The sequence below is a fragment of the Chlorocebus sabaeus genome, chromosome 16 (genome assembly GCF_047675955.1).
Source record: "Chlorocebus sabaeus isolate Y175 chromosome 16, mChlSab1.0.hap1, whole genome shotgun sequence".
NCBI classification, from domain to species: Eukaryota; Metazoa; Chordata; class Mammalia; order Primates; family Cercopithecidae; genus Chlorocebus; species Chlorocebus sabaeus.
In genome coordinates, this window is record NC_132919.1 from 39,326,820 (window position 1) to 39,353,341 (window position 26,522).

A 26,522-nucleotide genomic window follows, 5' to 3' on the forward strand; every position below is an offset into this window, starting at 1 on the left:
TTAAATATATGCGTATGTGATTCCCATATGCGTTTTCTTAAAATGTACCAATGATATAATATTGTTTTGCAGTTTGCTTTTTCATGTAAAATAGGTAGGTATCTTTTCTTGATTGTATGTGTATATAAGTCATTTTTTTTAAAAGTGACTAATCAATGTTATGACTATACCTTGATTTATTTATCCCCATATTGAGAGACATTTAGGTTATCTCTACTTTTGATTTCAAAAAATAATGCTGGAGTGCCAACTGTTGCCCATTTTTTCGTTTTGTATTCACTTTTCTTTTTATTTTTTTGAGACAAGGTCTCGCTCTGTCGTCCAGGCTGGAGTGCAGTGGCGCGATCTCAGCTCACTGCAGCCTCGACTTCCTGGGCTCAGGTGATCCTCCTACGTCAACCTCCCTCCTAACTGGGACCACTGGTGTGTGCTACCATGCCAAGCTAATTTCGTTTATTTTTTGTAGAGATGAGATGTCACTGTTTTAGCCAAACTGGTCTTGACTTCCTGGGCTCAAGGGATCCTACCACCTTGACCTCCCAAAGTGCTAGGATTGTAGATGTGAACCAGTGTGCCCAGTCCCACCTTTCTTATATTATCTATAAGACCAGCACTGTCAAGTAGAACTTTTTATAATGATGAAAGTGTTCTATGTCTACACTGTCCAGTATGGTAGCCACTAGCTACGTGTGGTTTTTGATCACTTGAAATGTGTCTAGTGTGGCTATATGATGAAATTTTATTTAGTTATTTATTTTTGAAATGGAGTCTCACTCTTTCTCCAGGCTGGGGTGCAGTGGCGCAATCTTGGCTCACTGCATCCTCAGTCTCCCTGGCTCAGGTGGTCTTCCTACCTCAGCTTCACGGGTAGCTGGGACTATAGGCACATGCCACCACGCTTGGCTAATTATTTGTAGAGACAGGGTTTCATCATGTTGTCCAGGCTGGTCTCGAACACCTCGGTTCAAGCAATCTACCCGCCTCAGCCTCCCAAAGTGCTGGGATTACAGGCATGAGCCACCATGCTAACAGTACAGCGTTAGACTCAGAAGTTGAGAATTCAGTCCATATTCTGAATCATGTTTTTGTTTAGTTTTTTTGTTTGTTTTTGTAAATGACGTGTTAATATGGTGAAAATAAGTTGCAAAGAGTATTTTTCATTGTGTGTTTTTCTTTTTTCTTTTTTTTCTTTCTTTTTTTTTTTAGTTTTAATAGTGTTATGGGGCCAGGTAGTGGCTCATACCTGTAATCCCAGTACTTTGGGAGGATCACTGGAGGCCAGGAGTTCAAGACCAGCCTGGGAAATATAGCGAGATCCCTGTCTTTACAAAAAATTTTAAAATTACCTGGATTTGATGGTGTGCTGCTGTAGTCCCAGCCACTCAGGAGGCTGAGGCAGGAGGATCGCTTGAGCCCAGGAGGTCAAGACTGCAGTGAACCATGATCATGCATGCCGCTGCATTCCACCCTGGGTCATAGAGTGAAACTCTATCTCTTAAAAAAAAATAGTGTTATGGTATGAGTATTATTGTGCTCTCTATTTTGAGAAACGTGTTTATTTTATAAAATAATCTGAAATTCATGAATTAGTGTATGTGTATGGATTTTCTCCCCAGTGCTCCACTCCAGCTACGAGAACTAGTAAATTGTCGTTGGGCAGAAGAAGTAACACAACAGCTTGATACTCTTCAACTCTGCAGTCTCACCAAACATGAAGAAAATGAAAAGGACAAGTATGTCCTCAATTTCTTTGTTCAATATGAAATGGATTTTGCCTTTGTGTTGTTTAATGACACTATATTGGTAGTTGCCATTTAGTTATTTATGAATAAGTAGTGTTAAATTTCTTAAGTTTTTAATTCTTTCCATCATGTGCTGTTGCTGTTAAGTAACATATTCTTGTTGTTTATTTAACAGCGGTTATTTCATGCCATGTATATACACAGGCACCCCTTGCCCTCTCCTCCCCCCATACAGAAAGTGCTTTGCTAGATGATAGGCATACAGAGGTAAATGAGACATAATTTCTGTTAACTGCTTAATGGGGACACAGTGATAATACTGTGTTAAGTCATTTGAGGGACAAGAATGAATAAATGGTCTTATGTTCCATGATTGAAGAATTTTGAACGTATCTGGAGAGTTGTTATGGGGAGCAGATAAAGAAAGGAAAGAATGATGTGGCAGTGATTTGTTTTTATAGATGAAGAAGCTACAACATGGTTAATTGTAAGGCTTCACTGTCCAGCAATAGTAAAATGACTTGAATTAGGTGAGAGCCCAGGACCCTTGAATGTTTAGAAATAAAACCTGGTCACTTTCTGTAGAGTCACAACATGGTAAAGCAAGAGGTTGAAACCTCATAGGTCATTAGAAAAAATTTTATCTGTTTCTTCATTATACTGAGGAACTAGAACCATAGAAATAAGAGAACAGGGCATGGTGGTGTGCACCTGTAGTCTCAGCTACTTGGGAGGCTCAGGCAGGAGGATCTCTTGAGCCCAGAGGATGGCTTAGGTAACATGGCAAGACCCCCATCTCTTAAAAAAAGAAAAAGAAAAAAAAAGAGGCTTAATTATGGTAGTATATGGTAGTATAACACCATATTCTGATAATTATGGTAGTATAACACCATATTCTAATGCATAATCAGAATTAAAACCTATTATTCAGACGGGTGTGGTGGCTCATGCCTATAATCCCAGCACTTTGGGAAGCCGAGACGGGTGGATTACCTGAGGTCAGGAGTTCAAGACCAGCCTGGCCAACGTGGAGAACCCCGTCCCTACTAAAAATACAAAAATTAGCTGAGTGTGGTGGTGGACACCTATAATCCCAGCTACTTGGCAGGCTGAGGCAGGAGAATCACTTGAGCCCAGGAGGCATAGGTTGCAGTGAGCTGAGATGGTGTCATTGCACTCCAGCCTGGGTGACAGAGCAAGACTCCGTCTCCCCCCCCCCCCCAAAAAAAAAAACTAAAACTAAAAAGCTGCTATTCAGGTTTAACTGGACTTTTAAGGAATTCTGTCATTTGTAGCATTGTGGAGGTCTCACCAAAAATAGTTATTTAATTTCTTTTCTATATAATAACACATTTCTTAGGTGAACACTTAGGTGTTTTTCCTCTGAAGTGGTGGGTATTACTATTTGGAAAGACCCTTTACCTCTTGTTGGGCCTGTTCTATTAGAGCCTCTCAAAAGGAATGGACTGCTACAGTTTGCTAACCTGCTAGTCTTTCTTATTTGCTGTTTGATGCCCACTGGCCTGCCCTTTTTGCAGGTGAATACAGGCTGTTGATTAAGAGGAGTTTTGGCAAATTTTCTATATTGTAAAAGCTATATTATAAATTTGGTATTTTGGAAGTCTTGCTATGTGAGCTTCCAAACAGTATCTGATATATTTTTTCTAACCTTTATTAATTTCCCATTTAATACTCTGATTACTTATGAATTAGAAATATAAAATATAAACCTATGTAAGTATTTTCTCTAAGATTGGTGTCCTTCATCAATGAAATGCTTTTTTAAAAATGCGTGAGTGGGTCAGGCGCAGTGGCTCATGCTTGTAATCCCAGCGCTTTGGGAGGCCGAGGCAGGTGGATCACCTAAGGTCAGGAGTTCGAGACCAGCCTGGCCAACATGGTGAAACCCTGTCTGTACTAAGAATACAAAAATTAGCTGAGCGTGGTGGTGGGCGCCTGTAATCCCAGCTACTTGGGAGGCTGAGGCAGCAAGAATTGCTTGAACCCAGAAAGTGTAGGTTGTAGTGGGCCAAGATCGTGCCACTGCATTCCAGCCTGGATGACAGAGCTAGACTCCGTCTCAAAAAAAAAAATTGCAAGAGTGTATCTACTTTATAAACAAGAGAATACTTAAAACATTTTAATTATGGTAAAATACACATAAAATTACCATCTTAATCAATTTTTTTTTTTTTTTGAGACGGAGTCTCGCTCTGTCGCCCAGGCTGGAGTGCAGTGGCGGGATCTCAGCTCACTGTAAGCTCCGCCTCCCGGGTTCACACCATTCTCCTGCCTCAGCCTCCTGTGTAGCTGGGACTACAGGCACCCGCCACTGCGCCAGCTAACTTTTTGTATTTTTAGTAGAGACGGGATTTCACTGTGTTTGCCAGGATGGTCTCGATCTCCTGACCTTGTTATCCGCCCGCCTTGGCCTCCCAAAGTGCTGGGATTACAGGTGTGAGCCACCGCGCCTGGCAATCATTTTTAAATGTACAGTTCAGTTATGTTAAGCATGTTCACATGTTCAACCAATCTCCAAAACTTTTTAAACTTGCAAATCTGAAACTGTACCCATTAAACCACTCGCCATTCCCTCTTCCCACCAGCCCCTGGCAGCCACCATTGTACTTTCTGTTTCTATCAGTTTGAGTACTCTGGATACCGCATATAAGTAAAACCGTACAGTACCTATCTTTTTGTAACTGGTTTATTTTACTTAGCATAATGTCCTCAAGGTTCATCCATGTGTCAAAATTTCCTACCTTTTTAAGGCTGAGTAATATTATATTGTATGTATATGTCACATTTTGTTTATCCATTCATCTGTCAGTGAAAATGGCGTTGCTTCCACCTTTGGGCTGTAGTGAATAATGTTGCTATGAACATGGATGTTCATGTCTTTGAGACTCTACTTTCAGTTCTTTTGGTTATGTAATCAGAAGTAGCATTGCTAGATCGTGTGGTAATTCTATTTTTAATTTAAGTTTTTAAGGAATCTCCATACTGTTTTCCATAGTGACTGTACCATTTTACAGTCCCACCAACAGTGCACAAGGGTTCCAGTTTCTCCACATCCTGGCCAATACTTGCTTTTTTTGTTTGTTTTTTTATAGCAACCATCCTAATATGGTATGAGGTTAGGATTCACATTTCTGTAATGATTAGTAGTGATGAGCACCTTTTCATATGCTTACTGGAGATCTTTTGCTCATGTTTAAATGGGAGTTTTAAAAATTTATTTGTTGAATTATAGGTGTTATTTATATATTCTGGATATTAAACCTTCATTCTTCTCTCTCTTTTTTTTTTTTTTTTTTTTTTTTTTTTGAGGCAAAGTCTTGCTCTGTTGCCCAGGCTGGAGTGCAGTGGTATGATTATCAGCTCACTGCAACCTCTGCCTCCCGGGTTCAAGTGATTCTCGTGCCTCAGCCTTCTGAGTAGCTGGGATTACAGGCGTGTACCACCACGCCCAGCTAATTTTTTGTGTTTCTAGTAGAGAAGGCATTTTCACTATTTTGGCCAGGCTGGTCTCAAACTCCTGGCCTCAAGTGATCCACCCGCCTTTGCCTCCCAAAGTGCTGGGATTACAGGCATGAGCCACCACCACACCCGGCCTGTAGTTTATTTGTGTAAATGGTGTAAAGTAAGGGTCTGTGTTAGTCTGCTATGTCTTCCATAACAATACTGCTGAGTAGCTTAAACAATAGAAATTTATTTTCTCACAGTTCTGATAGGTGTTAAGTCCCAGATTAAATGCTGGCAGTGTTGGTTTCTGGTGAGGCCTCCCTTTCTCCTTGACTTATAGATGGCCACCACCTAGCTCTGTCCTCACATGATCTTTGCTATGTGCATGTGCACACCTGGTGTCTCCTCCTCTTATAAAGCACACCAGTGCTGTTGGATTTGGGTCCTGCCCTTATGATCCTTACTTAACCTTAATTACCTTCTTAAAGGCTCTGTCTGCAAATACATTCACACTGGGGGTTAAGGCTTTACCCTATGAATTTGAGGGGGGACATAGTCAATCCATAACAGAGTCTAACTTTATTGTTTTTCATGTGAATATCCAGTTTAAAAGAAAGTTTAAAATTGAGTTGTTCATTTTCCAGGAGGGTCTAGTATTAAATCGTGCAGTTAATCATGTGTCTTGATTTATTGTTATCATTGACCATATGTAGGAAAAGTACTTGTGCATGCTCATGTAGGTATAAATGCATAATCAATATTATTAAGCACATGCCCAAAATGTAGTAGTACAATAGAATTTATCATCTGTAGTGCTGCTTGGAAATGATGCAATATATATGATATTTTTAAGAAGCAAATCTGTATTTTGCATGTGATTATAAAGTCCAGATCAATGAAAACAGTACTTTAAAAAAATTGTCCACATAAACTTCTTTAGCTTACTTTACAGAAGCCATGGAGTACATTTTATACTGTGTTTCTTGAGACATAATCATTTAAAATTGACCTGTTTGCTCAAGCTTAAGAATTTGTGGAGGTGATAATGTTCCAATTTTATTTAATTTTTAACTTTATTTTCTTTTCATAATGTATAGATGTGAAAATCACCATGAAAAACTTAGTGTATTTTGCTGGACTTGTAAGAAGTGTATCTGCCATCAGTGTGCACTTTGGGGAGGAATGGTGAGCAGAACAAATTCAGTATTTTTTTTTAGTTAGAGACTAGAAGGCACTGAAATACTTATTCAGATAGAAAATAGTGTCATTATGCTCTCGTAGAATGAAAATTAAAATGCATCTGCTTTATAGATGCTTTATTAAAGGTATCGTACTTTTATTCTAGAGAATCTTGTTTGTGCGGTTTAATGTAGGACATGGGCCCCTTACATAAATTTTTTAACCTCTAACACCTATGCAACATATCCTCTATTCATTTGCAAATCTTTTTGTTGTAGGATCCAGGTCACTTTTTTCATTAAAGGTCAGTTGATCGATGTACTGGCCAGGGTTTCCAATTTTAGTTCCTTTAAAATGGAGCAAGAACTTAGACACTTGTGAAACAACATTGAGTGCACATATCTAGATCTTATAATTATTTTCTGTTTTTTAGATTCTTTTTTCCAATTGAATTCAAGAGCAGTTTTTAAAGACAGTCTGCCATTATTGAGCTTGAAGCATTGAAGTTAGTTTTCTTAGAAGCAGCTTTTTTATTTTAAAGTCATGTTCTGTTGTTTACTGAATACTTTTTTTTCTTGAGAAAAAATTTCGCACTCATTGCTGAGGCTGGAGTGCAATGGTGGGATCTCGGCTCACCACAACCTCTGCCTCCCGGGGCCAAGTGATTCTCCTGCCTCAGCCTCCCTAGTAGCTGGGATTACAGGCATGCGCCACCACCACGCCTGGCTAATTTTGTATTTTCAGTAGAGACAGGGTTTCTCCATGTTAGTCAGGCTGGTCCTGAACTCCCGACCTCGGGTGATCCACCTGCCTCAGCCTCCCAAAGTGCTGGGATTACAGGCGTGAGCCACCGTGCCTGGCCTCTGAATACTTAATTAAATGATCTCCTTACAATATTAAGTACAATTGGCATAAATAGGTTGAGAATAAATACAGTAGATTCTCAGTGAGGAAAAATAAGTGATGGGGGAAATGGAAGTGGGTAGGTATCTAGAGTTCCCATGAGAATTGATCATTCTGTGGACATCAGTCAGTATGTTTTACTGAGAAAGTGACAGGCCAGATTGGTTGAGTAGAGCTCAATTCAGAGAGCTTTCTGTTAGAATTTGAATATTAATGCACTGACTATAAAAAATTAAGAAGTTCTTACATTTAATACTTTAAATACATAGGTTTTGTAAGATAATAAGTAGAGATTTTTTTCTATACTTAAAGTGAACTTGTAAAAATCTACATCTTTTTTGGAGACAATAATGGGATACTTTGGCTAAATAAGACAATTCTAGTAAGAACTTACAGGAGGCTTCTTATATTAAAAATTTAATAATTCTGGTTACCAATCAAAATTGTTTTTAGGTAGTTAGCTATAAAAATTATTCTTTGAGTTGAATGCAACTGAATTTGTGAGGTTACTACAGAACTAGCCTTATATCTCTGTAGTAATTCTGTGGGATGGAAAATGGGTTCATTGCTTTTGTTAATTTTGTATCCTGGGCTTTTTCTTCGAGCGTCTTTCTAATTCATTCACCTGTGGTAAAGACTAGGGATTTGATGATGAACATATCAAACAATTAATTACATATTTAATTGGTGTGATAAATTGGCGGAATAAATACAGAGAGCTGATGAGGATGCATAACTATAGCAGCTGATCCTGTAAATCTGAGCTGCAAAGGATGAGTAGGATTAAGACAAACTAAGATGGGAGAGGGAAGATGGAGAATTATTATTATTTACTTTGTTTTGTTTTTTCGAGATAGAGTCTCACTCTGTCACCCAGGCTGGAGTGCAGTGGCATGATCTCAGCTCACTCCAACCTCCGCCTCCTGGGTTCAAGTGGTTCTCCAGCCTCAGCCTCCTGAGTAGCTGGGATTACAGGCGTGTGCCACCATGCCCAGCTAATTTTTATATTTTTTAGTAGAGATGGGGTTTCACTATATTGGCCAGGCTGATCTCGAACTCCTGACCTCAGGTGATCCACCCGCCTCAACCTCCCAAATTGCTAGTATTGCAGGCATGAGCCACCATGCCTGGCATTATTATTATTTTTTTTGGTTTTTATTTTTTAAAAATTATTATAATTTTTTGGTACAAAGTCTCTATCACCTGGGCTGGAGTACAGTGACCTGATCACAGCTCACTATAAGCTCTGCCTCCCAGGTTCAAGCAATTCTCATGTCTCAGCCTCTTGAGTAGCTGGGATTACAGGTGTGTGCCACCATGCGTGGCTACTTTTTGTATTTCAGTAGAGACGTGTTTTCGCCATGTTGGCCAGGCCAGTATTGAATTCCTTGGTTCAAGCGATCTGCCCTCCTTGGCCTCCCAAAGTACCGGGATTATAGGCATGAGCCACTCCCCCCAGCTGAGAATTATTTTTTAATAAGAGGGAGTAATTTTTGTAAAGTCCTGGTGTAAAGAAGTTTGAGGACATGGAAGAAAACTAGTGTTGCCTTAGAGAAGAGTGAGTGACTGATAAGGTTGTAGCAGATGATTTGGGCTGTGGCTAAAGATTTTGGTTCTTTTTAGTAAGTTAATTTCTAGTTAAATGAGTATTTTGCTAAAGCCCTTTATGTACAATGTTGAAAGAGTTCCTGCATGGACTAAGTGGTTTTAAGCAGGCACTGGCCTGCTTCAACAAAATTAATTAGCTAATAAGATAAAGTTCATTTGAAATATTTACCAGTTTATTAGTGTCCATAGAGTGTTACACAGGAATGTAAATGCAGATGAGATATGTGAAAGTATTCTAAAGCTACTCTAATTTAAATAGCATGGCGGACATACCTTTAAACCTTTGGCAGAAATTTATGAGCAACATGTCACTAAAGTGAATGAAGAGGTAGCCAAACTTCGTCGGCGTCTCATGGAACTGATCAGCTTAGTTCAAGAAGTGGTAAGACTACTACTAAAATATAATTATTTTGTTTTTAATCTGTAATGTATAATAATATATTTATATAATATAAGTTAATCAGATGTTGAAATCAAGATTTTCAAGATTTGTAAATTTGATAGGCTGTACCTATAGTCAAATCCCATAAATTTCAGAGTATCTGAGAAATTTCCATACAAAACCCCAGGCTTGTAAGGAAGCAGTTGGAGTCAGAGAATTACCACTTATGCAGAATTAGAAAATCAGTGAAATTAAAAAGTCCATTTGTTACAGAGTCAATAATTAACTTATTTTTTCTTTTTTTTGAGACGGAGTTTCACTCTTGTCCCCCAGGCTGGAGTGCAGTGGCAAGATCTCAGCTCACTGCAACCTCCACCTCCCGGGCTCAAGTGATTCTTCTGCCTCACCCTCCCCAGTGGCTGGGATTACAGGTACCTGCCACTATGCCTGGCTAATTTTTGTATTTTTAGTAGAGACAGGGTTTCACCATATTGGCCAGGCTGGTTTCAAACTCCTGACCTCATGATCCACCTGCCTTGGCCTCCCAAAGTGCTAGGATTACAGGCGTGAGCCACTGTGCCTGGCCCTAATAATTGACTTCTAAACAGAATCAATATTGACTTTTACAGTCATTCATTAAGTTATACACTCTTTGGATCTCCAGCTTTTGGGTGAGTTTCTTTTGCTAAGGAATGAACTATTTGTGATGTCCTGATTTAGAACTCCACAGAGTTGAAAGTGTAATATTTAACATTACTCTTTAGATATTGTATAGGTCAAACAGCTTTAGTGGGCTATTTATAATGTTATTTTTGTGAAAAAGTGTGATAAACCCCAAAGAATGAAATAGTAAGCATATTTTTAGAATATATTTTGTTTCAAGTTGGCAGAATGACAGTCATAAGTGAGGTTTATGGACCATTTCCTAACTTAAAATGAAGTTTGTGGACCATATGTTAAATTAAAAACATGCCTTCTTTGTTTTACCCCTTTAGGAATCAAGAACCAAGTGATCATTTATAACATTCTTTATGCGGAAAATTTGTGTTTTTGATTGCATGTCTGCCATTTTGAAATATAAGCGAGTTGGGTCATTTCCATTTGACCTTCCTCTACCTTTTTCCTATTATCTATTCTTGGCAATATTATAATGTGGTGCTTCTGTTTTTAAAATCAACCCCCTTAAAGTTATTCTTACCTGTTTATCTTCTAGGAAAGGAATGTAGAAGCTGTAAGAAATGCAAAAGATGAGCGTGTTCGGGAAATTAGGAATGCAGTGGAGATGATGATTGCACGGTTAGACACACAGCTGAAGAATAAACTTATAACGCTGATGGGTAAGTGTTTTTGTATGCTGCTGGAGTACCTGGTGCTTTCAGCTTCTTTGAGAATCAGTCTTTGAAGAGGAAGGGTGGTGATCCTAGGAAGGAATCTTGAGATTTTAGGCAACTCCATGTTGTTAAAGTTTAGACAGATAAATGTTTGACTTGTATTTAGAAATGGTAGGAGATAAAAGTTTTCATAGCCATTTGGATGAAAATCCAAGTTTTCATAGCCATTTGGATGAAAATCCTAATGACCACTGGGCATTATTGTTAGGTAGCTTTTTCTCCAAATCTAACAGAATTCCTTCTACTAATGTTCCATATCCTTTCCATCCATTTTCATTGAGGATGAAGAAACTGACATTTGTAAATACCAGCGTCATCCCCTGCCAGTTTTTTCTTAGAGATTTAAAGTCTTAGCTTTTGATTTCTAGTAGGGTTCATTTTATATATGTTTAATTATATTTATTGGTGATCTTTTGCTTTTCAAAGATTCCTTCATTCTTCTTTGATTGTGGAGCCTGGTATTAAACTTAAAATTTAAGTAAAAATTTGATCCAATGCTATAGTTTGTTTTGTTTGATTTGTTTTGGTGATCTTAGTCTTTCCAGTGTTTTGCTGACTGAAACCAGCTTTGCATTTTTTTTAGCATAGTCCAAAGTGAAATATATATACTTTAAATAAGGTGTGAACAAAGAATTTTTTTTTTGGCTATCTTGATTCTCCCAAGAGTTTAGCCATGTCTTTGTGTCATCCAAAATAATGATTTTATCCATTTTATTTTTAACTTTTAAAAAACGAGATGTAAATATCTTTGAGTTTGTATATTTGTATATCATTTCATAAATTGCTTTTCTATTATAATACTATACTATTTAATATCTGATTTTTAGTTTTTTTCCCACAGACCGAGCAATTAGACAAAACCTGTAGGTATTGATTATACTGGTCACAATGCCACTTAAAGATTTCATGTAAATGAAAATCGTAATTGTGCTTAGGTCCTCAGTTGCAGTCATACATGTAGGTGATCTTAGTTTTTCAGAACTTAGATAATATTTGAGATCCCTTTAAGTTCATTAAGCCATGTAGAGTGCTGGATGTTGATACATATTAGGACTTTAAAATTGAGGGGATCTTGAATGTTGATGTAATCTTCAGTAGTAGCCAAATACACATTTGCATATGGTGGTGTTTTTCTTGAGTGAATTTGTTCATTGCTTCATTTATTTAATTGAATCAACTAAAAGTTAAATAATACCACAGTACAGATCTCATAAGTTTATTAATTTTGCTACCTGTATAACTCCGTGAAATAACTTCCCTTTACAATAACTGAACTTGCCCTGCTTTTAAAAAAGTGGCTTTCAAATTATTTTTCATTATGAAAAATTATAATTTGTGATTTCCAAGATAGCTTTTATGATTAAATAGGATTCTAAGGATAAGAGGTGGGGAGAAGGATATTTTCAGGGTTAGTATATCTTTAGAATAGTCTCATAAGCCTCAGATTTTTAATTCATACCGTAATATCTGCCACTAATTTATTATTATTATTTTTAGTATTATTATTATTGAGACGGAGTCTCTCTCTGTCATCCAGGCTGGAGTGCAGTGGCACTATCTCAGCTCACTGCAACCTCCGCCTCTCGGGTTCCAGCAATTCTCCTGCCTCAGCCTCCCGAGTAGCTGGGACTACGGGCACGTGCCACCACCCCCGGCTAATTTTTTTTATTTTTAGTAGAGATGGGGGTTTCACCATGTTGGCCAGGCTGGTCTTGAACTCCTGACCTGAAGTGATCCACCTGCCCCCACTTCCCAAAGTGCTGGGATTACAAGTGTGAGCCACCACACCTGGCCTCTGCCACTAATTTTTTTTTTTTTTTTTTTGAGATAGAGTCTCACTCTGTTGCCCAGGCTAGAGTGCAGTGGCAAGATCTCAGCTCACTGCAACCTCTGCTTCCCAGGTTCAAGCAATTCTTCTGCTTCAGCCTCCCAAGTAGCTGGAACTACAGGCGCATGCCACCACACCCTGCTAATTTTTGTATTTTTAGTAGAGGCAGGGTTTTACCATATTGGCCAGGCTGGTCTCAAACTCCTGACCTTGTGATCCGCCTGCCTTGGCCTCCCAGAGTGCTAGGATTACAGGCGTGAGCCACCACCCCTGTCCTCTGCCGCTCATTTTTAAATTTAATTATGTACTGTAATGTGGTCCATAGGCTAATGTTTTAGGATTGTGGGATGTGGAGATAGTAGAATTTATGTCTGATAATACTAGATTCTAGCTAATACTTTATTTTAACTCTTTTTGCAATCTAGAAATTCTGAGTTTTATTTCAAAAATAAAAGTTCTAGGCTGAGGCGGGTGGATCTCTTGAGCCCAGGGGTTCAAGACCAGCCTGGGTAATGTGGCGAAACCCCATCTCTACCAAAAAAAAAAAAAAAAGAAGAAAAATTAGCGAGGTGCGATAGCATGCTCCTGTAGTCCCAACTACTCGGGAGGCTGAGGTGGGAGGATCACTTGAGCCTGAGAGGTGGAGGTTGCAGTGAGCCAAGATCACGCCACTATAATCCAGCCTGGGCGACAGAATCAGACCCTGTCTCAAAAAAAATAAATAAATAAATAAAGTCCGGGCTCCTTGGCTCATGCCTGTAATCCCAGCACTTTGGGAGGTCGAGGCAGGCAGATCATTCTCAGGTTGGGAGTTCGAGATCAGCCTGACCAACATGGAGAAACCCCATCTCTACTAAAAATACAAAATTAACCGGTCATGGTGGCACATGCCTGTAATCCCAGCTACTCAGGAGGCTGAGGCGGGAGAATCACTTGAACCCGAGAGGCGGAGGTTGCGGCGAGCTGAGTTGGCGCCATTGCATTCCAGCCTGGGCAACAAGAGTGAAACCCCATCTCAAAAAATAAATAAAATGAAAGTTCTACCTATTAAATGTTTTTTCTTATCAAATAACACAACAGATTGATAAAACTTTTGCTATCCTCATGGATATACTTCCAGTTTTTCAAATTTTGGGTTTATAAAGAAAATGGCCTGATTTGGTAAGCATACCTATCTTCTTTTTGTTTAAAAACATGTAAAGCATTTTCTTCCTTTTCTGTAATGATAATTTTTTTGTTTGTAATTTGAGACAGGGTCTCACTCTGTTGCCCAGGCAGCACTGCAGTGGTGCGATCAAGGCTCACTGCATGACTACATGCAGCCTTGACCACCTGGACTCAAGCGATTCTCGTGCCTCAGCCTCTTGAGTAACGGGGACTGCAGGCATGCACCGCCACTCTTGGCTAATTTTTAATTTTTTTGTAGGGACTGAGTCTTACCATGTTGCCTAGGCTGGTCTCAAATACCTAGGCTCAAGTTATCCTCTTGCTTTGGCCTCCCAAAGTGCTGGGATTACAGGCATGAGCCACCGACCCCCGGCAATAATAATTTGTTTATCCTTTTCTGTCTCCAACTCTTTGAGATTATTCACCTCTATGGGAATTTTTTTAAACAGGTCCTTGTATATTCACAGGACAGACCTTTTGCTGACATTTAACCTAAACATCTGGCCCACTTTGTATTCTCTGTTAAGCCACAGTTAAATTTGGTGAAAAATTATTTCAGAATAACTGACTGAATGAAATTCATGTTATTGCTTCTTCCCAAGGGAATATGAAAATCTAGAAAAGTAAATTTTTTTTTTTTTTTTTTTTTTTTTTTTTTTTGAGACGGAGTCTCGCTCTGTCACCCAGGCTGGAGTGCAGTGGCCCGCTCTCTGCTCACTGCAAGCTCCGCCTCCCGGGTTCGCGCAATTCTCCTGCCTCAGCCTCCCGAGCAGCTGGGACTACAGGCGCCCACCACCTCGCCCGGCTTATTTTTTTGTATTTTTAGTAGAGACGGGGTTTCACCATGTTAGCCAGGATGGTCTCGATCTCGTAATCCCAGCACTTTGGGAGGCCGAGACGGGCGGATCACGAGGTCAGGAGATAGAAAAGTAAATTTTTTGTGTAAAGTATATTGTCATTGCACATTTCATTTCTTAGATGAATTCAGTCTAAGTGATAATCTTCTCTAAAACTAATTAGAATTGGTTCTGAAGTTCCATTTTCAAGGCTACTATAATATTCAACCTGTTAAAGTTGAATGAGAATTTTTAGGGTAGCTGTAATGAGGAATTTTTGCTTACTTGAAGTGTATTTCTTGTTATTAAATATGTTCATTGGAAGTTAATTTCATTCTTAAACCAGTAATGAGCCCAAGTGTTGATGATTCACTATTTTTAATCAGGTCAGAAGACATCTCTAACCCAAGAAACAGAACTTTTGGAATCCTTACTTCAGGAAGTGGAGCACCAGGTGATGAAATATTAAATGTAATGAAATAGTCTTTATCCTTTTTTCTCTGTATACTATAAAAATTTTGGGTTTTTTTTTGACAGAGATTATCTGTTTGAGATCAAAAGATCTGTTGATCTTTGTGTTATAATGGAGATTTTTATGAAATAGGAATCAGCTGATTCTTCTCAAGTTTTTTCTTCGTGTTTGGGAACCGCATTAGAACTATATTCTGCTTTGTAAGAACAGAATTGTTTCCATAGAAATCTGAATGTATAAGAGGTTAAAATCTCCCCACACTGTGGGGATATTATTGCCAATTACTTTACATCTAGTGATTATTACACTAAAGTTTAGCATTTTTATTTATTGAGGAAATATTAAGTCCTAAATAGATAGAGGCATCATTGTAAATATTGGTGATACAGCAGTGAACAAACTGACAAAATTCTGTCCTCATAGAGTTTATATTTTAGATTAGAGTGGGTGAATATGAAGTATATAGTAAATGAGTACATAAAATATATAGTGTTGCATAAGTATTTGATATATTCACTTGTCTGGAATTTGCTTTTTGTAATTTCTCTCTATGCCTTATACACAGCTGTCTCCTGAGATTTTTATCTTAATCATTCTGGGGACTCCCTTGACATCTTTCTTGTGTTGAATCCCATGTTTCCTGATTCCTCTGGTATCTACTTTCTTGGTTTTCCTGTTTTGTTTTAATATCTCACTTCCCTCAGTAGCTTTCCAGGAAGGGTAATCAGAACACATTTTTCTTGACTGCATTGTCTGGAAATATTTTTATTTTATTTTTGTACTTGATTGACAATTTACCTGGTAGAATTCAGCACATAAATATTTACTAAATACTGTTATTTTTCTTCATTATCCCCAATCTTTTTTCCTTTTCCTTTTTACACACATACATGTATATCCGTGTGGTATTGGCCCCAGGACCTTTATGGATACCAAAATCCTCAGATACTCAAGTCCCTTATATAAAATGGCATAGTATTCGCATGTAACCTATACACATCTCCCATATACAGATGTGTCAAATTATGACCTTTTGGTCAATGACAGACTGCATATGTGACAATGGTCCCATAAGATTAAAATGGAGCTGAAATATTTCTGTTGCCTAGTGGTGATGTCTAATGACATCATAGCCATTGTAATGTAGTAGCACAAAGCATTAATCACGTGTTTATGGTAATTCTGGTGTAAACAAACATACTGTGCTGCTAGTTGTATAAAAATATAACACACATAATTTTGTATAGTATGTAATACTTGATAAGTATGATAAACAACTATGCTACTGGTTTATGTATTTACTATACCATACCATTCATTATTCTAGAATATATTCTAGTGTTTACTCCTACTTTTTTAAAAAAAGTTGTCTATATTCCAGAAGAAGACATTGTTAGCATTGTAGATCCATAGATGCTAGTACCCCTGAAGACCTTTCAATGGGATAAGATGTGGAGGTGGAAGGTGGTGATACTGATGATCCTGACCATGTGTAGGCCTAGGCCATTGTCTTAGTTTTTAACAAAACAGTATTGAGATTGGGTGTACACCTGTAGTCCCAGCTACTCAGGAAGCTGAGGTGGGAGGATTGCCTTAGCCCGGGAATTCAAGGCTGCAGTGTGCTGTGATTGTACCTGTGAAAAGCCACTGCACTCGCCTGAGAAGTATAGCAAGACCTATCTGTTTAAAAAAGTAAACAAATAGGCCGGGCGTGGTGGCTCATGCCTGTAATCTCTGTACTTTCAGAGGCCAAGGTGGGCAGATAATTGAGTGAGTTCAAGATCAGCCTGGGCAAAATGGCGAAACTCCGTCTCTACTAAAAATACAAAACTTAGCTGGGTGAGGTGGCACATGCCTGTAGTCCCAGCCACTTGGGAGATTGAGGCATGAAAATTACTTGAACCCGGGAGGCGGAGGCTTGCATTGAGCCGAGATCGTGTCACCGCACTCCAGCCGGGGCGACAGAGTGAGACCCTGTCTCAAAAAAAAAAGAAAAAAAAAGTAAATAATATTAACTGAAAAATGTAGGCTACATGGTGATATAGCCTGTTAGTGTTTATGTAAAGTTTGAAAACATTCAAAACATTGTTTATGGATGTATGTACACACATAGTAATTGCAGAACCACATGTATGGTGATAATAAACTTCTGTTGAAGGGAACAAGTTGCTTTTGGAAGAAATGGTGTCAAGGAAGGATACACACAGTAAGCATTCAATTAATATAAGTTAAAATTTTTTGTATTATGTGTGTATGTATGTACATATACACAGTGATTTTAAGCATACCTTGAAAATCTTAAGTAAACAGTTCAAATAACTTTAGATCACTTTATGTAAATTGTTCAAAAAACCGTAATGTCTTGGGCAATGCCTGACACATAATAATATGAATGACAAAATATGCAGCTGTTTGTTGTTTTCTGCTGTTACCACTTACCGTTACGTCATTGATTGATGCAGTAACTCAAACATGATATCATTATTCTTTGTAACTATAAACTTTGATATATAGGATATGATATATGATACTTTTTTTTTTTCTTAAGACAGAGTTTTGCCCTGTCACCCAGGCTGGAGTGCAGTGGCGTGATCTCAGCTCACTGTAACCTCCACCTCCTGGGTTCAAGCAATTCTTGTGCCTCAGCCTCCTGAGTAGCTGGGACTATAGGCACACGCCACCACGCTGAGCTAATTGTTGTATTTTTAGTAGAGATGGAGTTTCACTGTGTTGGCCGGGCCTTGAACTGACCTCAAGTGATCCACTCGCCTCAGCCTCCCAAAGTCCTGGGATTACAGGTGTGAGCCACTGTGCCCAGCCATATGATACATTATTTTTGGTGAGCCATAAGCAACTGTTATTTAAAAGATATAAACTCAACTGTAGGTGGGTTTTATGAATATCATTCATATGGCATTTGATAGTATATTAGTTTGCTAGACCTGTCATAACAAAATACCAGTGACTGTGGGACTTAAACGTAGAAATTTGTTTTCTCATTATTCTAGGAACTGGAAGTGTAAGATTCAGGTGTTGGCAGGTTTTGTTTCTTCTGAGGTCTCTCTCCTTGACCTGTAAACAACTGCCTTCTTACTGTGTCCTCATGTGGACTTTTCTGTGTGATTGTGCAGCCCTAGTGTCTCTTCTTCTTAATAAGGACACCAGTCATGTTAGATTAAGGCTCTACCCCAGTGGCCTCATTTTAACATAATCACCTCTTTAAAGATTATCTCCAAATAGATTGAGGTACTGAAGGTTGAGCCTGCAGCATATAAATTAATGGAGGAAAGGGGCACAAAATTCAGCACATGACAGATAGTTTACAAAGCTTTTTCACTATAGTTTCATAATCCTTATAACAAACTTAATGAAGTAAGCAGTGGTGGATATTACTATTTTATTTTCGTATGTAAACAGACTCAGAGTCGTGTAATTAGTGGCAGAACTAGGACTTAACTTCAAACTGGTTTTTTTGAAGAAAAAATTAGTAGTCTTGTCTTTTATCTACCATGATTATGCTACTGAAGTGAGATTTGTTACTTTTTCCCAAAGTAGTGTTTCCCAAATTAGTATCAGATGGTTTGTGTGTGTGCGTGTGTGTGTGTACACACGGGTGTATGTGTGTACGTTTTGTATTCTGTTACCTAGAATACAACCTGAGAAATGATTGCTTTTAAAAGCTTTCAACTTGGCCGGGCACGGTGGCTCACGCCTGTAATCCCAGCAGTTTGGGAGGCTGAGGCGGGTGGATCACGAGGTCAGGAGTTCAAGACCAGCATAACCAACATGGAGAAACCCAGTCTCTACTAAAAAATACAAAAATTAACCTGGTGTGGTGGCACATACCTGTAATCCCAGCTATTCAAGAGGCTGAGGCAGGAGAATCGCTTGAACCCAGGAGGCGGAGGTTGCAGTGAGCCGAGATCGCGCCACTGCACTCCAGCCTGGGTGACAGCGAGACACTGTCTCAAAAAAAAAAAAAGAAAAGAAAAGCTTTCAACTTACAGGTTTGTTCATTAATATATTCATAAGAACTTAACTGTACCAGCCTGAAAATACATTTGTACTTGCTTAAAACCTCACTTATCCTAAAATGTAAGGAGAGAAAAATGCATTAATATTAAGTATATTCAGTGACTTTACTAAAATGTAAGGAGAGAAAATGCATTAATATTAAGTATACTTATTCAGTGACTTTACTGTTAGAATATTATAGAAATAAACTTAGATTCTTTGTAGATTCTTAATTCTCAAGCTCACTTTGAGTTATTTTTCTCAGTTTTTTCAGTTTATAATCAGAATAATTTGTAATTAAGAATTTTGGAGTGGCAGTGAATAGTGATTTTGTTTGTTCAGATAATTTTTTTCTTCACACAGTTGCGGTCTTGTAGTAAGAGTGAGTTGATATCTAAGAGCTCAGAGATCCTTATGATGTTTCAGCAAGTTCATCGGAAGCCCATGGCATCTTTTGTTACCACTCCTGTTCCACCAGACTTTACCAGGTATGACACAGTTTTTAATTTCATTTTCATTTGAAATTTATGTGGAAATGCATATACTTTTTTCAAAAGAATGTTTTTTTTTTTTTAAATGCCATCTCTCTGTCTCTCTTTTCTTTTATAGCTGGGGTCTCACTTGTTGCCCAGGCTGGTCTCAAACTCCTGGACTCAAGTAATCTTCCCACCTTGACCTCTCAAATTACCAGAGATCATAGACATGAGCCACCACACTTGGCTACTCCATAGCTTTTTAAGGTCTTGTTATAATGGAGTGGTCTGGTGAGCTCTGTTTTATACATACAAATCTAGTTCTCCTGAAAAGTCTCACAGACTTACACTTTTGACTGTTAAGAGAAAATGATAATGAACTAGGAATCATTTTTTTTCCAAGAGCTCCATCTTCCATAGTATAGAAAAAAATAATTGATTACATTAGCTTCATCAGTGTACCTTTTAAATTAAACTATATCTTCTAACACAAAACTCAGAAACTGATGAAATGCCAAAAGAATTTGAAGGTGATGCCATGTTACCTCCAGATCCTAAAAGATAGAGAGAGGAAATAATTATGGCAAAAAGTAACCTAGTTTTCGTCTTGGGCTAAACCTTAGAATTTTTCTGAACAGCATATTCCTTCAAGCATGTTTGTAATTATTCTGTGGTATTAGACTGGTGGTTTCTGACTAGCTGTTGGAATCACTTGGGATTTGGCTGAAAATTAATCAGTGCTGGGTCATACCATACCCTAGGCCATTTGAAAGAAAATCTTTGGGTGTATATTAGTCTACTTGGGCTGCCATAACAAAATACCACATACTGAGTGCCTTAAACAACAGAAATGTGTTTTCTCACAGTTTGAGAGACAAGAATTCCAAGATCAGCGTGTCAGAAAATTCACTTTTTTGCTTCAGCTTGCAGACAGCTGCCTTCTTTCTGTGTCCTCACCTGACCTTTTCTCTGTTCTTGCTTGGAGAGAGATCAGTCTCTGGTGTCTCTTTCTCTTTTTATGAGGCCACAAGCCTTATTGTATTAGACCCACTATTATCAACTCATTTAGCCTTAATTATCTTCCTACAGGCCCTATCTATAGACACAATCACATTGGGGGTTAAGGATTTAACATGGGAATTTTGGGAGAGACAATTAAGCCTGTGACATTGGGTTCAAATGGACATTTTCAGTTTGTTCTTTTAAAATCTCATTAGCTTATTCTAAGATGAGGGGTGAAGCCACTGCTTCAGATAAATATTTTGGTGTGACAGGCTTTATCTTATAGAGATGACTTATGGAATACTATCAAGTTTTCCTACCATGGTGGGGGCTGTGGCACATTTAGAAAACAGCCTTTGTTATAAAAATGTTCATATGTTGAACTGCCTTTTCTTTTTCTTCTGATATGTGATGCCCTCTGATGACCACAGAGCATTCATTGTACTATTTTATTTTTTAATTTATTATTTTATTTACTTATTATTATTTATACTCTGTCGCACTCTTTTGTCCAGGCTGGAATGCAGTGGCGTGATCTCAGCTCACTGCAACCTCCACCTCCCGGATTCAAGCAGTTCTTACACCTCAGCCTCCTGGGTAGCTGGGAATATAGGCATGCACCACCATGCCCGGCTAAGTTTTGTATTTTTAGTAGAGACGGAATTTCTCCATGTTGGCCAGGCTGGTCTCAAACTCCTGACCTCAAGTGATTTGCCTGCCTCAACCTCCTGAAGTGCTGGAGATTATAGGTGTGAGCCACCATGCCTGGCCGCATTCATTGTACTAGAGTATATCGTTTAAGCCAGGGCTTTTCAATCTTGGCATTGTTGACATTTTGAGCAGAATAATTATTTGTGGGGTGGGGTGAGCTTTCCTGTGTTTCATAGGATATTTAGCAGTATCCCAGTAGTACTCCCCACCCCACCACCTTGCAGTTACGACAAAAATGTTTCCAGACAGTGCCAAATGTCCATGGGGACAAAATCACCCCTGGTTGAGAATCACTGTTATAAGCCCTTCTTAATCGTTATAGATGCCACAGTCCTATAAACAGAAGGACAAAGTTTTTCTGACAGCTAGAACTCCGGTGGTTCTCATTGACCAGTAGAAGTCTTCCTTTCTTTCTGATTAACAACCTTATAAAATATTCATATATTTTTAAAGCACTGACTTTTTTGTTTAAATCTCTATTTCTGAATGAAAGCACTCAATATTATTAAAAGGACTAGGTTTTTGCTGTCATTAAGTAGACTTGGTTGAAGAATGTTCACCAAAATCCCTAGGATGCCTCACAGATAGTGTGGTCAGCTATTTCAGTTTTCAAGATGTTTTCTGAACCATTTCATCACTTGTGGAATGAAACAGATTTTGACCTAAGGGTCATATATAAAAATTAGTGTTTTTCAATTCAAAGTGTAGTGCATGGATGACCTAAGTCACAGCTATGTGTGGCATTTGTCTGAAATGCAAATTCCCAGGCCAGCTTTCCCAGAATCTTTAGAGGTGGTATTCAGAAATGTGTCTTGAGCACTGTAAGTAATAATAATGCACTAAAGTTTGGGAACCACTGATGGATGTAAATTCCCATTCTTATACCACTTTCAGCAGCTCATCAGGCAGGCAACAATGCTCACTAGTCTGTTAATTAAGCACTTTTAGGGCCTTCTCTCTTTCTCCAGTAATGCTCACTACCTTATTGGAAACTTTGGCTTTTAGTTAATTCTCATTAGAAACCCATTTTATTAGTTGCAACATACAGGAAAAGAGGGCCAAATAAGAAAGGCCAGCATTCGTGACGTTAAGTTACACACCAAAGTTTAGATGTGCAAAGCAGTGGTATTTCTATTGCTTTTAGTTCCATCAGTTAGTAATTGGTGATGGAGCCACAATGGAGAAGAAAAGGTCACTAAATCAGTGAAGTGTTATTTATTAAAGACCATGTGCCCAATATTGTTGCAGGTGCTGCATGGGAGAAGAGGAACTAAAAATCTTACTGTGGGCCGGGCGCAGTGGCTTACATCTGTAACCACAGCACTTTGAGAGGCTGAGGCAGGCAGATCACCTGAGGTCAGGAGTTTGAGACCAGCCTGACCAACATGGAAAAACCCCATCTCTACTAATAATAAAAAATTAGCCAGGCGTGGTGGCGCATGCCTGTGATCCCAGCTACTCAGGAGGCAGAGGCAGAAAAGAAAAAAAAAAAGATAAAATAGTATAGCTCTCGGTTCATAGAGAGTTTTATGCTTCAGGGAGAAATAGTCAAGTTGGTAAGGAGAACCAGTTTTTATATAACTCAGGAGTCTTATTTCCTTAAGGAAAAAATGGATACTTGTGGTTCTCCCTTTTTTCCCTTTGTTCATGAAGTTATGATGAGAGGTTACTGGTCTGAAGATTTGCAGATCAGTGACTTCCAGATTACTGGGCTAGAGATGGTTTGAGACTAGTTTCCCATATTCTTTGAAGACAAAGATTCACTGACACCATCATGAGATGAATCCAGTCATCATAAAGACCTACACTTCTGAAAGAGGAGGAGAAAATTTTAAAACTATGAAAAGATAAAGCAGTGCCTCATCTGCAGCCACAGAATGGTAACATCAGTATGACTGAAGATAACCTCTAAATGAATGAGCATAATATGGAGAGGTGGTGGTAGAATTAGATGGCCTAGCAGTAGCAATAGCTTTGTGTGTAAATATAAAGAATGCAAAATCGGTGAGCCAAGATCACGCCACTGCACTCCAGCCTGTGTCACAGAGCAGGACTCCGTCTCAAAAAAAAAAAAAAAAAAAAAAAAGCAAAATAATTTCTTTTGCGAAAGAAATTTTTGAGCAAATATTTCCAACTCTATGAATCTGCCAGCAAGTATTTGTAAATATTCATTCAGTGAATATATATGCCAGCTATATTTTAGGCATGTGTTAAATGCTAGCAGTAAGCATAATACAGAGCTCTTTGGATTTATAATTATGATTTAGAAAAACAGATTATTGGAACGGTAATAAAATTAATGTGGTAACTGGTGATAGGGGAAGTAAGTATCCTGTTTAATGCTGCCCCATACCACTAATTTGTCATACTATTTGTGTCCAAAAGGTTTTCCATAGGAAAATGTACATATGTGAAAGTATATCACAGTACCAGTTTTCTATGCTCTGAATATGGTCATTTTCTCTTAGCAAGTGAGACTAGGGTAAACTGGACTGTACCCTCTTGGTTCATGAGTATTAGTAACTTGTGCTTTTTAGCCTGAAAGCTTTCTACTTAACCATTCTGAGTTGAAAATGGCATCTCCTGTTGTTTATTTTGTGTTCTGCTGAAGTCTTTTGACCCTTAATGGCCAATAAAATATAATAATGATAGTCTGGACTTAGAGCAGAAATAACAGTAACAACAACACAGGAAATAAATCACACTGAACGTGGCAGAAGAAATAGTATGCAGATTAGCAGGCAACTGGGGATTGATTAAAGTCTTTGCATGTGGAGGATATTCTGTACTTGGTAAGAGACGTGATTGAAAGTTGCACAAAATTACAAAAGCATGTCAAATTTGAAGACTATACTGGTAAAGCTCCCTTAGAGCTCTTACTATGTTTATGGTTCTAGAAAGGCTTCCTGGGCACTAATTGCATTGGCCCTGCTAAATGGGGTTTGTGTATATTGAGTGCTAGGAGATCGTACAATGGGAAGACCTTAGAGTAAACCTCCAAGAGCATGTGACTTCTAATCTGTTATCTGAAAAGATAGTAAGGGTTAACCAGGCAAAAGGATATGGGGATGAGTCTTCTAAGGAAGGATAACAACTGACTAGGGATATCATAGGGATTCTTGACATAGTCAATTTGGATAGTAGCTATACAGTTAATCACAGGGCAAAGTACATCTACTTACCGTTTAGAAGATGTGACCTATTTAGCTATACGTACTTACACTAAAATAAAGAATTATTTATCTATATTGTATTGCAAGCCACTAATTTCTTTAGACACTATCACAGTGTGGCAGTGCTGTAGGTGTATCTTTTATCTTGTTTTGATAATAACCAAAATTATGATGAATTGAACTTTAGAAAATATACCTGAAGATGTGGTGAAACGGTTTGCAGTTTATTGTTTTGGTAAATTTGTAATTTTATATATCAAATTCATAACTCTGTATTAAAACTGTATGATAGTCTTTTTCATAGTGTTTTCATGAATTTTGAGGTGTTCTAATGACAGTGTACAAACCATCCACATGATTAAAGGTAGTTAGCAGCAAAGCGACGTTTAGTCCATACTGTGATCATAATACAGTTCTCTTTGAAGAAGATTGGATGGGACTAAAGTTGCTTGAAGTAGTTTTGACTTGCCAAGAAAGTGTTAGTGTGCTAGTCCCTCACAGTTGCCCCTTAGGTAATGAGGTGTTCATCCTATAAAAATGTATAGATTTATTTACTAGTAAATAGTTTCAAAGTATTTGAAGTCTGTTAATATTTCCCATAATTCATTCCAAAAAAGGAACTTTGGGGATTAACTGTGATATTGCTGACTGTTAGTTCTTTTCATTTTTTAAAGCATGTTTGTATCTGTTTCATAATTCAGATACACACCCTAAGTGTCAATTTCTTTTTCCCATTTCTATCAGTACTTTTAAAGTGTATTTCTAGTACTTACTTTAATAATTAATTACATAATGTATTGCCTTTTTTAAGGGAAAAAAACTTTTATAAAATATTTATTTCTTGATTTATTGATTGAGACAGAGTTTGGCTCTGTTGCCTTCACTGGAGTGTGGTAGTGCAATCTCTATTCACCGCAACCTCCGCCTCTAGGGTTCAAGCGATTCTCGTGCCTCAGCTTCCCGGGTAGCTGGGATTGCAGGGGCACACCACTATATCTGGGTAATTTTTGTGTATTTTTTATAGAGATAGGGTTTCACCATGTTGGCCATGCTGGTCTTGAGCTCCCGACCTCAGGTGATCCACCCACCTTGGCCTCCCAGAGTGCTGGGATTATAGGCGTGAGCCACCTCGCCCAGCCAAAAAACTTTTATAAAGTATTTGTATTTCTGATTTAATTGCATACATGATGGTTTTATGAAGTCATTTGATTTAATGTTATGTTCAATAAAGATTTAAAAATATTTCTTAGATTTTAGTTTAATAAAGTTTTTAAGATACTACTGAGGGACTTGGTTTTTTTAGGTAAATGGAATTTTAAACATATAAGCTACATAATTATTTTTGTCTTTGCTTTCTTTTAGTGAATTAGTGCCATCTTATGATTCAGCTACTTTTGTTTTAGAGAATTTCAGGTAAGAGTTTTTTTGACAATTCTGGTTTTTTGTAGGTGTATATAAGGAAGAGCCAGGAAGGTATTCTTTGGTAAGACAGTAATCTAGTGAACTGTGTCACTCACTTTAGAAGTCTTAGAAGAATAAGTTTCGTATTAGAAACATAGAGATTATTTGTGCTGGATTTTATTGTATCTTTAGACTGACTGCTTCTCTAGTCTGGGAAAAGGAACCTTTTCTTTTTATTTTGAGACAGGGTTTTGCTCTGTCACCCAGGCTGGAGTGCAGTGGCATGATCATTGCTCACTGCAGCCTCAACCTCCTGGGCTGCAGCAATCCTCACACCTCAGCCTCCCAAGTAACTGGGACTACAAGCATGTGCCACCACACAGATGGGGTCTCACTGTTTCCTAGGCTGGTCTCAAATTCCTGGGCTCCAGTGATTCTCCCAACTCAGCCTCTCAAAGTGCTGGAATTATAGACATTAGCTGTGGTGGCCAAAGTGATTATACTGCCCAAAGTGAGGAACCATTTTAAATAAGAGAGATCACTTAGCTTTGGCTAAGGTGAGGGGCCGAACAGTTAGAGGTTAATGAGCCCCCACTTATCCATCGTCAGAAATAAAAGTAGTGGGAAGAACTCCATTGAGATCCATTTATCTCAGCTCAAAGTGAAGAATTGTGGATAGGGGCCATTATTGTAAGAAATTTGTCAGTTATGTGTTAATTTTGTTCGCTTTTACTACTTTTTCTCTAAGATCAGAATGAGGATCATAACATGCAAA

General features: G+C 38.2%; 1 protein-coding gene across 18 annotated transcripts in view; it reads left to right on the forward strand.

Moving 5' to 3' along the window:
* TRIM37 (tripartite motif containing 37) overlaps positions 1–26,522 on the forward strand; it is a 141,301-nt gene that overhangs the window by 16,396 nt on the left and 98,383 nt on the right. For 14 of the 18 annotated variants that reach the window (XM_037993013.2, XM_008011266.3, XM_037993021.2 and 11 more), the window contains 7 exons: positions 1,617–1,733; positions 6,305–6,392; positions 9,157–9,279; positions 10,493–10,616; positions 14,888–14,955; positions 19,351–19,475; positions 25,709–25,759. In XM_037993013.2, coding sequence (XP_037848941.1) covers positions 1,617–1,733; positions 6,305–6,392; positions 9,157–9,279; positions 10,493–10,616; positions 14,888–14,955; positions 19,351–19,475; positions 25,709–25,759 — 696 coding nt within the window. Of the gene's footprint in view, positions 1–1,616; positions 1,734–6,304; positions 6,393–9,156; positions 9,280–10,492; positions 10,617–14,887; positions 14,973–19,350; positions 19,476–25,708; positions 25,760–26,522 lie in introns of those variants that run through there. The other 4 variants (XM_037993027.2, XM_073004890.1, XM_073004889.1 and 1 more) reach the window with 4 other exon arrangements.